General features: G+C 37.5%; 2 protein-coding genes across 3 annotated transcripts; both read left to right on the plus strand.

Annotated features, from left to right (window-relative positions):
- The first annotated feature begins 1,202 nt into the window (after nt 1-1,202).
- LOC110093752 (plasmodesmata-located protein 8) lies at nt 1,203-3,736 on the plus strand. Of its 2 annotated transcripts, XR_002302746.2 has the most exons (4): nt 1,203-2,003; nt 2,967-3,068; nt 3,159-3,300; nt 3,408-3,736. XR_002302746.2 is itself a non-coding variant. In XM_020818732.2 (3 exons), exons 1-3 carry the CDS (start codon nt 1,268-1,270, stop codon nt 3,161-3,163), a joined length of 843 nt encoding a protein of 280 aa, XP_020674391.1. In that variant the 5' UTR covers nt 1,203-1,267; the 3' UTR covers nt 3,164-3,632. The 2 variants fall into 2 exon arrangements, 1 of the variants encoding a protein (XP_020674391.1); XM_020818732.2 differs by having other exon boundaries at nt 3,159-3,632.
- Nucleotides 3,737-13,999: 10,263 nt separating this feature from the next.
- Nucleotides 14,000-16,799, plus strand: LOC110093751 (pectinesterase-like). Its single transcript, XM_020818731.2, has 2 exons — nt 14,000-14,828; nt 16,058-16,799. Exons 1-2 carry the CDS (start codon nt 14,000-14,002, stop codon nt 16,741-16,743), a joined length of 1,515 nt encoding a protein of 504 aa, XP_020674390.1. The 3' UTR covers nt 16,744-16,799.
- The last annotated feature ends 1,188 nt before the right edge of the window (nt 16,800-17,987 follow it).

The raw sequence follows: 17,987 nt of genomic DNA on the forward strand, positions 1-17,987 counted from the left end.
ATAGCATTTTTCATCAGTAATACTAACCAGTTGAGGTGTATACCTAGCCAGTGCAATAAACTCTGTCTTATACAGCATCATCATTATGTTCCTCTGCTCCAATCTCATGAAAACCTCATGCATTTGTTTTCAGGATGACATAGGTACAAACTAGTATCTGAAAATTTCAACAAACTCTATCCAAGTGATCTCTGCATTCTTCTTTCCTTGGAATTTTTATCTCTATGGTCTAATCCACCATCTCTCAACTTTTCCTTCAAATAAGAATACTACAAGTGGTACTTTTTGATTGTCCAAGCATTACATACTTTCAAATATCTTTTTTATACTCAATAACTAATCATCTACTGCTTATGGCTCTATAACTCCCTTGAATAATGGGGCTTCAACTTATGGAACATCTATAGATGCCTCTCTTCTTCTAATTTCTTGTGCCCCACAGCATCACTCATATTTCTTTTCTTTTTTTTTCTTTATCTTGCTTCTTATAACACTTCTGAAAAAGGCTTTTTCATGCAGTAGTTTTAAAAGTCTTTAGCATCATTTTAATCTTTGCAAAAAAATTTATAGTAGTTTTAAAATTGTTCAAAATTGTTGTGAATACTATACTTTAGAAGTCTTATCGTACCATAAAAAATAAAATGCCATCTAAACATGATAAAAAAAAATTATAACGTCATAAGAAAAAAATTATAAGTAAACAAAAAAAAAACATTTTACATGAAAAAGTCCTTAAATTTTCTATAAACCTCTAAAAAAATAAAATGTATAAAAAATAAAAAATAAAAACAAAAGTCATATATTTCCTAAAAAAACTAAAATATTTATACATTTAAGAAAAAAAAATTGTTAGAAAGACAGAAAATATGCATATTAGTGAGATATATTTCTCTTTACTTTTAAAAACCCCCATTACAAAACGAGAAGATGCAATGTAAAAAAAGAAACAAAAATTATAAATTAGATATTATGTGTGATAATTTCTTCAAAATCAATAAACTAGTTAATAAAAGAAGTTTATAAAAATAAAAATATTTTACTATCAGATAATAATTTGAGAGGAGGTTCTATCGGGTTCAAAATGTATCTGTTGATTGCTGTAGTTTTAACCCTGATTAAGATTGAGCAACGGTTAAAACCCTCATAATTAAGAATTTAGGTTCATATAATTAAGAATACCATAACAATGAAATAAAGGCTTCCTATCATCTCATTAAAGCCCACCATAGCAGAAACCCAATTCACAACGTTTCAGAACATTGCTATCATGCTCTCCTTCAAGAATTTCCAACGCTTCCTCTCCCTCGCCGCCCTGCTCTCCCTCGTAACCCCCAGCGTCAGAGCCACCAACAGCTTCATCTACGCCGCCTGCTTCCCTTCCCGCTACCCTCCCAACACCCCCTTCCAAACCAACCTCGACTCCCTCCTCACCTCCCTTGCCAACTCCGCCTCTGACTCCGCCTACAACAGCTTCGCCTCCGGAAACTCTTCCTCCTCCCCACAAGGCTCCGCCGCCTACGGCCTCTACCAGTGCCGCAATGACCTGAGCACCGGCGAGTGCTCGTCATGCGTCCGGAGCGCGGTGGGTCAAGTGGGGCTCGTGTGCCCCGACGCCTACGCGGCGGCGCTGCAGCTCGATGGTTGTCTAGTGCGGTACAGCAACGAGGATTTTCTGGGGAGGTTGGAGACGGCGGTGGCGTACAAGAAGTGCGGCAGGGAGGTGAGCGGAGGGGACGGAGGGGAGTTCTTCCGGCGGAGGGACGACGTGCTGAATGAATTGGTGAGCGGGGAGGGGTCGAGGGTGAGTAGTTCGGGGACGGTGCAGGGCTATGCGCAGTGCGTGGGGGATTTGAGTCCGGCGGATTGTGCAACTTGCCTGGCGCAGGCTGTGGAACAGCTTAGGAACACGTGTGGCGCGTCGCTTGCTGCAGATGTGTTTCTCAGCAAGTGCTACGCTCGCTTCTGGGCGTCGGGGTACTATCCCCGCGCCGCTGCGGCCGCAGGTTTGTCGTCTTCTTCCCCATTAAATAAATTTGTTTGGATTCCCAAAATTTTCCCAAAAAAAAAAAAAATTGGATTTTTTTTTCACTTAATTTTAATATATATTTTAGTGCATATTTAAAATAAAGAAATAATTGCCATATTTCGTGCATTATTTCTATTATTTTTGAATAATATAATTGCTTGTAGTGAAAAAAACTTGTTATGAATAGCAGTGAAATTTGCAATATTTATTATTTAGTTTGGGTTGAGTAAGAAATCAAAACGATAATAAATTCTATAAAATAGTCTTATTAAATATAATAATTTTATATTTCTCAATAGAAGAAGTGAAATAAAAATTAATATATTTAAATGCATGATTCAATAAATAATTTAATGGCACCAACAATCATTATTAGATAATCATCAAAATTGCCGCATCTAGCTATCACCTGCCCCCTAGTTATTCACTATCATTATTTTGAAATATTACACTACATTCATTTTAATTCATGAAATAATAATAATCACATTTATTTATTTTACACATTTATTAACAGCTCAAAAAAATTTAAATGCATTATATTTCTTTTATATTATATTTCATTTTTTTTTATTCTTACTGTTTTTTTAAATAATTTTTTATAGTACAAAAATTCTTGAACAAAAAATTTTGTACTAAAACCTTATTAGTTGAGAAATATTTCTATTCCCATAGCCATGCATATTCATATTAAAAATATTAACAAGATATGGTTTAAGATATTCGAATAATTCTTTGATACAGAACATCCATTCCTTCCGGCATTTCAAATCCAACTAAAATCTAAAATTCTTTATTCTGATAAAAAAGAACCCTTTTCTTCAGAATATAATTAGCTGGTATTATGCTGAGAGGATAGACATGAGAGAGCAGAAAGTAGATACGATCGAAATGCTTCTTTAAATCTAAGTGCTTGCTGTTATAATTTGATTATGAACAGATTACACTGATGACGACATAGGAAGGACAGTGGCCATAATAGTGGGCATATTGGCTGGGTTAGCTCTTCTGGTAGTCTTCCTTTCCTTTCTGAAAAGAGCATGTAAGTTCTCTTTGCTTTTCTTTATTGCTTTCCTTTCATGCTTTGTAAAACTTCATTATCATCAGAATAATACAATATTCCTCTTTGCAGGTTAACAATCAGAGATTCTCTTGCCCTCACTGATAAAGGCAATTCAGCACACCGAGCGTTAGGATTATTATATTTTTATGAAGAGAAAAAAACTAGGTTTTGCTAAATAGGCTTCTCGATCTAACACAAAGTTCTCAAACAGGTTGTATTCGGAGGTGTTTGATTCAAATGGTTTAACTGTGAGGTTTCATTTGGGACAGTTTTCTTAGGGCTTCTTAAAAAAATTTTCTGATCACTTTTTGAAAGCAGAAACACTGCACTTCATTGGAGGCTATCCACCCAGGAAGTAGAGACTGAATGAACTTTCCGAGGCATCTGATTCAGTGGAGAATATAATCGCCTTTACTAAAGAATTATGGAATGGTGATTGAGGAATTCATCTGCCGGTTTTCTTCAATATTATCCAAAGAATTGTTGGGGCCGCTTTGTTTTTGTTTTTGTTTTTTAAGTAGAAATAAAAATCTGTTTAATATATAGCATTTTTTATTTTGTTTTTATTTTTTTATTGGGATAGAACTCATGTAGAAAGGACAAATTTAATCATACATACAATACAAAGTGCTACGCCATTGGAGCCACCTCTTAAATCATGTACGTATCGGACAAAGTGCTACATGACAGGAGCCACGGCTTGAACTTGTAGGGTTCAACTCTAGAATCCTATCTAGTTGTTGGATGATTATGGGATAAAAATGCTGATCAGGACGTCAGTCACTTAAGTGGGGAAGATTATGAAACCCCTTAAATAAAAAGAAACTAAACTCTTAACTATCGAATTATTGTCCGTTTTGGCCTAATAGTCTCATGATTTTCACTACAGGAAAATCACCCACTTCCGGCGGCTTTTTCCGGCGGAATTTGAGCAATTTCCGGCGGTTTTTTAATTTTCCGGCGGTTTTCCGGCGGCAAAAAAAATCCGGCGGTTTGCCGGCGGTCAAAAACCGCCGGGGGAAATTAAAAAAAAAAAAAAACAGAACCGGCCGCTCCCGCTGAAACCGCTCCCCGGCGGCTCCGGCGGCACGCCAGCAACCCGCTCCGGCGGGCGGTCGCGCCAGGCTTTGAGTCGCGCCGGACCAGACCGCGTCGGACCGCGCTCGCGTGAGCCAGGCGAGCCCGAGTGCGCCAACGAGCCCGCTCCCGCCGGAAAGCCGCCGGAAAATTCCGCGGGATAATTTTGCGGGAAATTAGCCGTCGCAAAATTTCGCGGGGAAATTAGCCGCCGGAAAACCGCCGGAAAGCCGCCGGAAATTTTAAGCCGTCAAAAACCGCCGGAACGCCGCCGGAAAGCCGCCGGAAATTTGACCGCCGGAAAGCCGCCGGAAAATTCCGCCGGTAATAAGTGATTTTCCTGTAGTGTTTATCATGTTAGTGTAACTTCCAGTAAGTCATCCATCCCGAAATTACTCTGGGATGAGCACACTTAACTGCAGAGTTTCTCACAAAAATTTCAGCTATTACACCAAAAGGCTCGTCAATGTTTAAGAGTTTAGTTTCTTTTTACTTAAGAGATTTCACAACAGATGCATCAATTGATTTTAAAAAATATACAGCTCAGACTGTAAACAAGAAAGTTTATGAGAGTTCTGCTTTTATTATTAGTCCAACCATCAGCCATATCTTAACATTTGCACTCCTCTTTACAATCTTTTAAGTAGATCAACTCTTATTATTGACGCAAGAGCTGAAATCCATAAAAGCGTCGAAGCTAAAGACGAAGCCAACTCATACTTTATTCTGTTATTTGATAATTTTGTAAATGGCTCTTGTATAGCAAGGGTTTATTCTTTTCTTTCTTGTAGCTTTGCTTGCCTATATAGGTTCTGTATTGGACTCATTTGAGTAGTTTTTTACCATTTTATAATAAAAGCCATAAAGGTTATTTTGGAGTTCAAGAACTTTGTTCTATATCCAAGAGCAATTTCCGATGGTGGGTAAGTTTTGAGCCAGCTGTGATACGTATCTGGAATCAGTTGGTATCAAAGAAGCCAGAAAATGCCTCTGCATCGAATTCTGCAGTGGCTAATACATGAGGTTGTCATAGAAGATCTGCAAAGAGAGATTCAGATATTGCAATAGAGGTTGGAGTGATTCAAACTACGTGAAGCGACCGAGCATCAAGATAAAGGAGAAGAGGTAAATCCATTCTACCATACTTCATCTAGTGAAGAATCTAGGGCGCAAAGACCCCGCGAATGTGCAAGAAGTCCTATCATGATGATGGCAGAATCAAGGTTGAATTACCTGACTTTGATGGAAGGCTCAATCCTAATGAATTCCTAAATTGGATTCATACTATTGAAAGGATATTGGAATTTAAGGAGTTAAAACCTGATCGCATAGTTAAGCTTGTAGCCATCAAATTAAAAAAGAATGCTTCCTTATGGCGAGAGAACTTGAAGCAAGCAAAACTTCAGGAAGATCATAGCAAGATCGTGAGGTTGACCAAAATGAAGAAAAAACTTTAAAGAAAATAGTTGTCGGATCAATACAAACAGAATTTGTTGTTGAAGTTGCACCGAATACAACAAAATCACATGCCAGCAGAAGAGTATGTCGTAGAATTTGAGTTTGTCGCTCAAATGCGACTTGGTAGAGCCAATGGAGAATACCATTGCAAGATTTTTGGAGGGTCTCCAACCCGCCATTAGTCAGGTGGTGCAACTACAGACATATTGGACCTTCCAAGATGTCATTAATTTAGCTCTTAAGGTGGAGAAGCAACAGAATCATTCCAAGAAATGGCAGAATCCATTGGTTAATAAAGAAGAGAGCAAAGAACGAGTTGGAGTCAAGAACGAAGCCCATTCCCGCAACACCATCAAGACCGCAGTCTAGTCAAAAAATCAATAAACTACCCAATGACTCGAGTTATCCAACCAGGAAATGCTTCAAGTGCCACAGGTTTGGGTACATTGTGTCAAATTGTCCAAATCAACGTGTGACACCCTTTTGGAAGATGCAGAACTAGAGGTAGATGATAAAAACCATGAAATAAGTAATTTGCCAAGGAAGCAGAATTTCTCTAACCCCAACCATTATTCCGGTAGACGACAGACCTTTGTTAGTCCTTAGACATTTATCGAGTACACAGAAGGAAGATTCACCCAATGACACAATCTTTTCAGAACAAGGTGAACGGTTCAGAGTAAAGTTTGTCAGATGATTATCGACAGTGGAAGTTACGAGAATGTTGTTTCAAGCCTAATGGTTGATAAACTAAAGTTAAAAATTGAAGAACATCCTGAGCCTTATAAATTGTCATGGATCCAAAAGGGAAGTGTGGTCAAAGTATCTAAATGATGTTTGGTAAATTTCTCTATCGGGCATTACCACGATCAAGTTTGGTGTGACGTGGTACCTATGGATGTCTGACATTGGCTATTAAGGAGGCCATGGAAGTATGATTGACAAACTACCCATGACGGAACAAATAACACACATGCCTTCACATATGATGGTGTTCCAATTATGTTAATGCCATTAGAAGGAGAATCTTAAAGGATGGCTTCAAAAGAGCTATTGCTAAACTATTCCCACTACCATAAGGACATGCAGAAAACATCCCTGATCTACTTATTACTATTGAAGGAAGTACAAAGTTCACATATTAATTGCTCTCCTCAAGTCGTGAAACTAATAGAAGAATTATGTGATGTGTTTCCCAAGGAAATTCCAGTCGGTATGCCCCCATTATGTGAGGCGCAACATGAAATTGAGCTGCTTCCAGGAGCTGTTCTTTCGAACAGGCCTTCTTATTGACTCCAGCTGGACGAGCATGAACAAATACATAAACAGTTGGAGGAGTTATTATCTAAGGGTTTCGTTAGGGCCAGTGTAAGCACATGCGCAGTTCCGACATTATTAATTCCAAAGAAGGATGGCTCATATAGAATGTGCATTGATCGTAGAGCGATCAATAAGATCATTATTTGTTATCAATTTCCATTTCCTCGTATAGATGATCTTTTTGATCAGTTGCATGGCGCCAAAGTTTTTTCAAATTTTGATCTATGAAGTGGGTACCACCAAATTCGGGTGTAGTCTGGAGAAGAATGGAAGACTGCCTTCAAAATTTGTGACATATTATAGTAGTGGACTGTAATGCCATAATAATGGGAATTTCAGCACAAATAACACATATGCCTTCACATATGGTGGTGTTCCAATTATATTAATGCCATTAGAAGGGGAATCCAAAAGGACGACTTCGAAAGAGCTATTGCTAAATTATTCCCAGTGTCGTAAGGCCATGCAGGAAACGTCCCTGGTCTACTTATTACTACTGAAGGAAGTACAAAGTTCACATGTTAATTTCTCTCCTCAAGTCTTTAAACTAATAGAAGAATTATGTGATGTGTTTCCCAAGGAAATTCCAACCGGTCTACCCCCGTTATGTGCGGTGCAACATGAAATTGAGCTGCAGCTAGCTAGGGGTTGTTCTTTCAAACAGGCCTTCTTATCAACTCCTACTGGACGAGCATAAACAAATACACAAAAAACTAGATGAGTTATTATCTAAGGGTTTCATTAGGCCCAGTGTAAGCGCATGCGCAGTTCCAACATTATTAGTTCCAAAGAAGGATGGCTCATATCGAATGTGCATTAACAGTAGAGTGATCAATAAGATCATTGTTTGTTTTTTATTTTCACTTCCTCGCATAGATGATCTTTTTGATCAGCTGCATGGAGCTAAAGTTTTTTCAAAAATTGATCTGCGAAGCGGGTACCACCAAATTAGGGTGTGGTCTAGAGACGAATGGAAGACTGCTTTCAAAATTTGGGACGTATTATATTAGTGAACTGTAATGCCATTTGGGCTATCCAATGCTCTGAGCACTTTTATGCGATATATGAATCATGTGTTTCAACCTTTCTTGTGCAAGTTCGTAGCCATCCACTTCGATGACATATTGATTTATAGTGCAACTGTGAATGATCATTAACAGCATCTATGCCAGGTGTTGCAATTACTCGGGGAGCAAAAATTGTTTGCCCACCCAAAAAAAAAGTTGTTTTCTGGATAAAAAAAATAGAATTACTTGGCTTTATGGTATCTGCCAAAGGAATTGAAGCAGGTCCAAGGAAGATTGAAGCAATTGCGAATTCGCCAACATCATAATCATTCACCAAAATTTGGAGATTCCATGGGCTAGCATCTTTCTATCGGAGGTTCATCCAAAATTTCAGTTCAATAGCAACTTTGCTAATGGAAATCTTGAAAACTGAACCGTTTATATGGACTAGAAGTGCTCAAGACAGTTTTGAAATGTTGAAAAAAAGGATGACAACAACCTCGGTATTGATACTTCTTGATTTTAGAAAGATATTTGAAGTGGAATGTGATGCTTCCAATGTTGGTATCAGCATGGTCCTGAGTTAGGCAAAACATCCCGTTGCTTTCTTCAGTGAGAAGCTTAATGGGACACGTCAAAAAGTATTCAACCTACGTCAAAGAATTTTATTCAATAGTCCAAGCCTTACATCATTGGAATCATTTTTTGCTCGCAAAGGACTACAAACTATATACTGACTACGAAGCTCTTCGGTTCCTAAGTTCTCAAAAGAAGCTCAAGGGTAGGCATGCTGCTTGGTCTGAGTTCTTAACCATTTTTAATTTTATATTGAAGCATGAAGCTGGGGCACTTAGTCAAGTGACAGATGCCCTTAGTAGATGCCACCAATTACTTTAAATTGTTCAAACAAAGGTAGTTATCTTGGAAATCCTGAAGGAAGCATATGCCACCAATGAAGACTTCCGCCTTGTCTGGGCTAAATGTCAGGAACAACCTTACAAGTTGTTCCATATTAAAGAAGGCTATTTGTTCTTGGGGAAATGTCTGTGTATACCAAGAGGTTCCACTCGGCAAGCTATCATTATCGAATGTCACAATGGAGGATTACTGGGGCATTTTGGTCGAGATAAAATGTTGGCGTTAATCCAAGATGAATTCTATTGGCCCTTATTGTCAAGAGATGTTGCAAGACATGTTAAGAGTTGTCACATATGCCGCATAACAAAAACTCAAGGAACTAATGCCAGACTTTACACTCCTTTACCAATACAACAAACCCCTTGGGAAGATGTGAGTCTCGATTTTGTGTTGGGACTGCCCCGCACCCAACGCAATAAAGATTCAGTCATGGTAGAGGTAAACCGGTTCTCGAAAATAACATATTTCATCTCCTTCAATAAAAGCTTAGATGCCAGCCACATTGCTGATCTTTACTTTCGAGAAATAGTCCGTCTACATGGAATTCCTAAAACTATAACTTCAGATCTAGACGTTAAATTCATGAGATACTTTTGGAAAACTTTGTGGGCGTGAATTGGGCACTCGTCTCCAATTCAGTTCAGCTGCACATTCACAAACCGACAGACAAACAGAAGTTGTTAATCGGAGTTTGAGAAATTTGTTGAGAAACTTTGTGGGAAAGATTCTCAAATAGTGGGATTTAGTCCCAGCCCAAGTTGAATTTGCTTTCATCTGGTCCGTGAATCAGTCCACAAGATAGTCCATTTGAGATTGCGTATGGGCAAAATCCTCTGATGCCATTAGATTTGATTCTTATAAGGCCACAGGACGCTTACAATCCCGACGAAGAACAGAGAGGGTTGGAAATTAAAAAATTGCATCAGCAAGTCCAAAAGGAAATTGACAAGCATAATACACATTACTAAACTCAAGCAAATTAGCACAGAAAGAAGGTTATCTTCAATGAAGGAAACTTAGGTTGGATCCAGTTAAGGAAGGAATGTTTTCCTCCGAGGACTTTCAGCAAACTCAAGCCACGAGCTGACGGCTATCTCCACATTGTTAAAAATATTAACGATAACGCGTATCAGATCAATTTAATTGAAAATTATAACATTTATGTTGCACTATGAGGTTGACGATTCTTCTACCCCGGCTGAATGACGCAGGAGCTGAAATCCATAAAAGCGTCAGAGCTGAAGACTGATCCAATTCATGCTTTATTCTGTTATTTGATAATTTTGTAAATAGCTCTTGTATAGTGGGGGTTTATTCTTTTCTTTCATGTACCTTTGCTTGCATATATAGGTTATGTGTTAGACACATTTGAGTAGTTTTTTACCATTTAATAATAAAAACCATAAAGGTTATTTTGGAGTTCAAGAACTCTAATCTATTTGGGAGCAGTTTCTGATGGTGGGTAAGTTCCGAGCCAGCTGCGATACAAATCCGATATCAATTATATAATATGATGAGATTTTATAGCTTAGACTAATACACTATAGGAAAATCGTCAATTACTGACGAATTTTTTCGGCAGCTTGTCAGTGGACTATTTTTCGAAGGCTTTCTGGTGGCTTTTCGACGGTTTGTAGTAATTTTTAAAAATTCATAATTTCAAAATTTAATTAATTAATACTTTTTAGTTTATTTTAATTAATTATTAATTTATTTTAATTAATTATTAATTCAATAACTTAGTCTAATAAATTGTCAATTTAATAACAAATTTAATTAATTATTAACTTTAATATTTTGTTTTTAACTATAATTTTTTGTATAATATAGTTTAAATAAATAATATTAAGCATCTTAACACATTTTACCTCACAAAAAAACGGTTGGGACTTAGCAAAATGGATTGGACTTAGTTCCAATACTGAGCAAGCTGCGCAGGCGGGTAGGTAGGCAGGGTAGGAGCGCGGGAGGGAAGCGTGCAGCGCAGCTTTGGCTGGGCGTAGGCCTCTTGCCAGGAAGCGAGCAGCGCTGGAGCTCGAGCGGGTAGAGCGAGAAGTCGAGCGGGTAGCGAGCAACGAACTCGGGCTAGACGGGCAGCACAGGCAGGGCCTTCTGGCGGCAACAAGTAGGGAGGGAGCTCGGATGGGCAAGCAGTGCGCGCAGGACTCCTGTCAAGAAGTGCAGGAAGGCCACCGGATAGGTCGGTTCGCTGTATATTTGCTACCGAAAAAAATCGCCAAAAATATTTTCCCAGCCACTATAAATTTACAAAATCCATTTGACGCCGGAAAATGTCGCCGTTAAAACACAATTTTTCCCACGTTTTTAAAACCGGACCGAACCAACCGGTCCGACCGGTTCACCGTTGAACCGGTCTGAAGGCCGGTCCGGTTCATCCTTATAAACAGGGTGTGCATCAAACCGGCCAGAACCGCTGGTTCAACGATGAACCGATCCCTGTTTTATAAAATTGGTCAGTCCAAATTTTTTTTAAAATAATTAAATAAATTATTTAATATTAAATAAATGATAAATTTAATCAATTAATTTAAAATTCTTAAATAAATATTACAAAATATAATTTTTATAACTACTTGCAACATTCACACATGGCTTCACAAAGCCTTATATTACCTCCTATCTTGTGTAAAAGCAAAAAGATATATAACTATGCAAAACAAAACATCACAAGTAATGTGGGACTAAATCATATAAAGCAAAAATCTCTCTTTGGTTTCATGTATACACTATGCAAAGCAAAACATCTTTTTTTAATGATTTTTTTAATTAATTTTTATAATATGAATAATATTTATTTATTTAGTTGATAATATTTATTTTTATTTTTTATCCATTTATTTTTTATATATTTTTTATATATTTCTTTTAATAATATGAATATACTATTTGGACACAAGATACAAATTGTTGGCCCTGGCGAATTCATTGGATCAGCTTCAATTCAACTTCCTGTTGGGTAAGTATAACATATATATATATATATATATATATTTCCATCAACCCCTTTGATTTTAGTGAAATGATTACAAGTATATCGATATCTATTTGTTCATGCGCTATACCCCGATGTTGCGGGATGACCACTAGGAGCATCCGTTCTATCAATAGCCAATAAAAAATGTTATTTAGACTTTAAACAAATAATGCAAAAATCAAAGATCCTTATTATAATCCAAAACTACCCAATCATAGTAATTTTATATATTTGTCATGCAAAATTGGCAATTTGTACGTTATGCTTATTGCTATGTGACCTAAGAAGCATCCCAAATGAATTTGTCAGCCCGATAAACAAGAAAACTCTTATATCCACCAGCAACAAAAGATATAAACCCAAAATATATGATAACTTATCAGGTAAGAAAAGCAAATATATTTTTTTTGGGGAGTAAATTTGGCCATAGCCTTTTATTCATGAAAGGAAAAATCAAAATACAATGAAAATTTAAATGACTGTAAATTTTGACGACAAAAAGAAATACAGAAGGAGATAGCTGAAACAGTAAACAGAGAATAAAACTCGGAAGAGAAGACTTAGTCGTTCTTCGTCGAGCTCTGAACTTAGTTAGACTGGATTGAATAACAGAAAGCATATACTCTGGTTGCCCGAAGACCCTCCTAGAGTATTTAAAGTCAGGCTATCATCATCGTTTAAGCTGATAAAAGTCCATCAAAGCATGACAGTAAATTCGATCAAAAAGAGATCCAGTAAAAACCAGCAAAGCAGCCTTCACAATGTGCTTCCAGAGCCAGATAAAGAAATCTGAAATCCAGATATCATAGCTAACAGAGACATCACTAATCCCAGTGCCAAAGAGTAATTTTTATTTTCATTTCCATTTCAACGACTTTATTCTCACTTCCTTTGCAATTTCGGATGCCAAAGTAGAAAAGCAAATATATTTGACCAAGTTCTTAGATGTGAATTCACAAAGAGACTTAGACAAAACATAAAGATATACATTTAGAAACTTTATAAATTCCAAGCTATCAATATCATCAATTATGGACGTTGGAACTCGAAGAATGGAATCACTCCAATCATTTAACCATAAAAACCACATCCACCCCCTTTATGTCCATGAAATTACTATAAACTCACGAAAGATAATAAATTTTTAAACATACAAATAAAAAGAAAAAAAGATACCTACATCTTTTCATTCACATATGATGTTAAATTATTATGAGTTAGAAAATTTATAAAAATAGATACTGAACATTACATCATAACCAAGATGAATATCCCATGCAAAAATAAATACAGAGAGAATTATACATATAGAGACACAAAGTTTTTATGTGAAAACTTAAAAAAGAATAAAACTATAACCTCAGCCTAGTTAAAAAAACCTACAAACCCACTATCAATAGAAGGGAGAAGGCCAGGATGATGCCGGAGAAGAATGCTATGCGTTGGGGAGAGCTCCTTGCCGTCGAGTTCGTGAATCAACAACGACAAGAGGGAATGGCGAGCGGAAGACGAACATGATTGTATAGGATTCGTGTGAAATAAAGGGAGAGACAAGAGAACATAAGATAGGCCATTCGATCGAAAATCTATGACTCAAATCCACTGTTTATTGAACCACGTGGTTCCTATGAACTGGTGCCGGTTCACTGGTCTAAAAGGCCGGACGGCAGGTTTTTCGTCCGGTTTGATGCGAAATCAATAAATCGAACCGACTGACTGACTGGTTCACGGTTCAAACAGTTGAACCGACAGGTCCAATTCATTTTTAAAATCATGGTCGTCACTGGTTCTCATTTAAAAATTAAATTAGAAAACCAAATAGAAAAAAAAAACTTAAAAAGAGATGTTAAACTAAAATCAATTACTTAGTTTTATTTAAGTTATAGTATAATATCATTTAAAAATTAGCCATTATAATTTTAGTTATATATTTTTTTAATTCATTTTAACGATGAAAATAATTTTAAATGTGATCATTTTAAAAATTTATCCTGCGCAATTCAGGCAATATTGCCCCTCATTAATTTCTAAGCAACTAATGCCTTCCTTATAAACGAAACGACCACTGCCTCCACAATCCTTTCCAATCGCCTTCAAACCTCGCACATCTGCAATCCAGGCATTACTCTCTATCCATGGATCCCAGCAAAGCCCCACTAATCTTCTTCCTTCTTTCCTTCGCCACCCTTTCCTTCTCCAATCCCACCAGCATCGATTGGTGGTGCCGCCTCGTGCCGCACCCAGACGCTTGCCGGCACTATCTTGCCGCTCACACCCATAGCCTCAAAGACTACTCCGACTTCTACCGGCTCTCCGTTAAAGCAGCCCTCGACCTCTCCATCTCCGCCCGCAGCCGCATCAAGCGCCTCGCCAAAGGCCTCATCAACAGCGATCCCGACAAGATTGCGTTGCTCGACTGCTGGAATCTCCTCGGCAACACCGTCACTAAGCTAAATCACACTTTGTCTCTTTCGGGAGGCAACCGGAGAGCCGGCCTCGATGCCCAGACTTGGCTCAGCGCCGCCCACACAAATCTCTACACCTGTCTTCATGGCTTCTCCGATATCCATCCCATCACGCGCTACAACGTTGTCTCCGAACTCGTCAGCAACTGTCTAGCCATCAACAGCGCCGCCGCGAGCATCCCGGAAACTCTGAAGCCGGGTTGGACATCCTTCGCCGGTCGTCGGCTGCTCTCTTCTCGTGCGGATATTGTTGTGTCCCAAGATGGTTCTGGAAACTACCGCACAATCATAGCCGCTCTCGACATCGCCGCGGTTGAGAGGAGGAGCACAAGTAGAAGGATCGTGATTTACGTTAAGGCCGGCGTGTATGAAGAGAATCTGGAAATCGTCAGCAGCCTTACTGATATTACAATCGCCGGAGACGGTAAAGGGAAGACCATCATCACCGGCAACCGGAGCGCCGCCTCTGGATACACGACCTTCAGCTCTCCAACCGTCAGTAAGAAACGCATATCTTATTCAAATTTATTTATTGAATTTTAAACCGATAAAATCAAAGATAAGTACTCAGAAAACGCTCCTCATATCTCAAAGGTTACGTAACAAAGATTAAAACAAAAAACAAAAAACAAAATTTGCTGAATCAACGATTCCAACATTTTATGAGCCTAATTTGTCAATCTCTTTGGTCAGATTGAATTCAGCCGTAATTGCCTAACCATCGATTAAATATAGCATGTCCAACGTCTTCCAAATATCACTGCCTGCCAAATAAGTGAACATGTTTCAAATTACTAAAATAGATACAGAGATTGCAAAAATACTTTCCAATTTGCACAATTCTGCAAATGCAATTAAGATGATACTTTATTTAACATGCCATAAAAATGATTTCATATTCACTAATTATATTCTTACATATACTGATAGAAATTATTTTAAAAACCAATGAAATTGCTCGCCTAATGCGAGAAATTATTTTATGCGGATGCCAACGTCGTCCGGAGACCAATCAAAATGCGCCACGTCACCTCCTGCTCGGTACCTGACTCAGTACGCAACTCGGTACTGCTAACATGACACATTCTAATTGGTCTTCGGACGAGAAACTACGCATCCGCACAAAATAATTTCTCTCCATTAGGGGTGCAAATCAGTCATGTTAACTCTTAATTGATTAGCTAGCGCGATAAATGATTTTTAAGTCCAGCTGGATAAGTTAATGAGCCAAATTAAGGTCAACTCTGAATTGAGTTGTTAGGTCACAAGTCAGGTGGTTAAAAAAATATTAATATAAGAAATATTTAAAATATATTAGCATTTAATATATTAACTATAAAAATATTAAAAACATTTAAAATTTATCGGTCACTTTCTTATATCAAAGAAATATTTTTTTTTTAAATTTTGTTAATTTTATTATAAAAATTACTTGGCTTAAAATTATTCTATCTTTTATGATAAATGAGCTAGCTCATGTACAGTACTTAGTTCTGAGCGTAGCTTGCTTCTTTGTTCACATTGTTCATAAATAAAAAAAATCCTCATAATTTTAACATAAATATTTCTTGCACCTGCAATCAATTTGTTTTTATTGTGACATATTATATAAATATAAATAAATTTAATAGATTTAAATGTAAAAAATAGTATTAGAAATATATTAATTTAATTGGATGAAAATAAACAGTATTTCTCAGTAAATAATTTTTTTTTCTTGATAATTAGATGTGTTTGGCGACGGGTTCATCGCGACGGACATCACGATCCGAAACACGTTCGGTCCTGGCTCGCAGGCCGTGGCTCTGCTATCCGGGTCGGACAGGTCCGTGTTCTACAGGTGCAGCATCGAGGGTTATCAGGACACGCTGTGCGTCTACTCGCAGCGCCAATTCTACCGCGAATGCGACATCTACGGCACCATTGACTTCATATTCGGCAACGCGGCGGCGGTGATCCAGAACTGCAACATCATCGTCAGGACGCCGCTAAAGGGCGAGTCCAACGTGATCACCGCGCAGGGGCGCACCGACGGTAACGAGAGCACAGGGATCGTAATCCAATTCTCCAGAATCACCGCCGCGCCAGAGTTCTGGCCCGTACACCGGAAGGTGAAGTCGTACCTGGGCCGGCCGTGGCTGCCCTACTCGCGCACGGTGTACATGCAGAATTTCATTGATAGTATCATCGACCCGGCCGGCTGGCTGTCGTTAAACGGCGATCTTGATACGGTCTACTATGCGGAGTATAAGAACACCGGGCCGGGAGCTAAAGCTATGAGGCTGCGGGTTAAGTGGACGGGATTTCATATCATTTTCAGGCCGTCGGAGGTGACGCAGTTCACGGTGGAGAGGTTTCTCGAAGGAAATACTTGGTTGACGGCGACGGCGGTGCCATTTGATTCCGGTCTATGATTCTGGAACACAAACGAAGATTCAAAATTTAATGCTTTGTATTGAAGTGTAAATGAGTCGGGTTGAGTTGGGATCTATCTAATTGAGTTAAGCTTCTTTAGTTTTTATTGGCTTCGAGCTCGCTCTAGTTTGGCTATATTGTCCGAGCATTTTTGAAAAGTTAAAGCTTGACTTGATTATTAAGCTCTATTTTTTAGATCTATATTAAATTTTTTAGTTTTTTCTTAGAATTTTATTTTTTATATAGAATTAATTATATAAATGCTAATTTCAATTAATTTTTAAATATATTTTTAAGTAATCGAGCAGCTCAACAAGCTTACGAGTTCGAGCTCAATTAATATATGAATTTGCATATAGGCTACGTGCTTGGACTTGTGGTTTGATAAGTTGGGCTCGTGAGTTTGCTAACAAGTCGAGCTCAAACTGGCTCGCGAGCCGATTCAACTCACTTACACCCATGGCAATAGCTTTCTTTGTCGCGAGTAGCAGAACATCATCCTTGCTAGTCAACGCTAATTTTAGCTGAAAAACTAATTGTTAGTCACCTTTTGATAATGATTTTTGCTAACCTATTATTTATTTTTTATAATTGTGGAGTTAATTTTTAGGCAGTTGAAAATAATAATAATAAGTAAAATGTATCTTAGAAAGAATAAGACAGGCATGTTTTATAAAAATGGAATCGTGGAATGTGTTTCTCCTCACCTCAAGTGAAGAATCCAGAAAAAAAAAAAGTTATTTTTAACACTTTCTATTAAGAAATAATTTCTCATTTTAATTTAATTAAAAAAGTCACTTTTAATGCTTTGTAAATCAAATCCTTTTAAGCCTACCTCTATCTTATCATAAACTAGATTTAATAAATCTACTCTCCTAACAGACTAATTAAAAAGCAAACACCAAATTATCTAAGGCAGCTCCATCTAATCTTCTTGTAATGATTTTGCAAATATAATATAAACCCAAAATCAACCAATGTCATCTTAGAAGGAGCTTACTATATATTTGTTAACTAGGCTTCATTGGGCGGCTTACTTAATGCTTTTTAAAATAATTTTATAATACAAAAATTTTTAGATAAAAATATTTTTGTGCTAAAAAAATATTTTAAAAAATATTAAAAAAATCATCTCAAACAAAGCCTTTGCTGTATTTTATTACTCCAAAAATATATTTGACAAAAAAAAAAAAAGTTAAAACAAACTTACGAACATTACTATATTTCAATATTTTTAGGCAAC

This window comes from Dendrobium catenatum, unplaced genomic scaffold, assembly GCF_001605985.2.
Source record: "Dendrobium catenatum unplaced genomic scaffold, ASM160598v2 fragScaff_scaffold_1056, whole genome shotgun sequence".
Lineage (NCBI taxonomy): Eukaryota > Viridiplantae > Streptophyta > Magnoliopsida > Asparagales > Orchidaceae > Dendrobium > Dendrobium catenatum.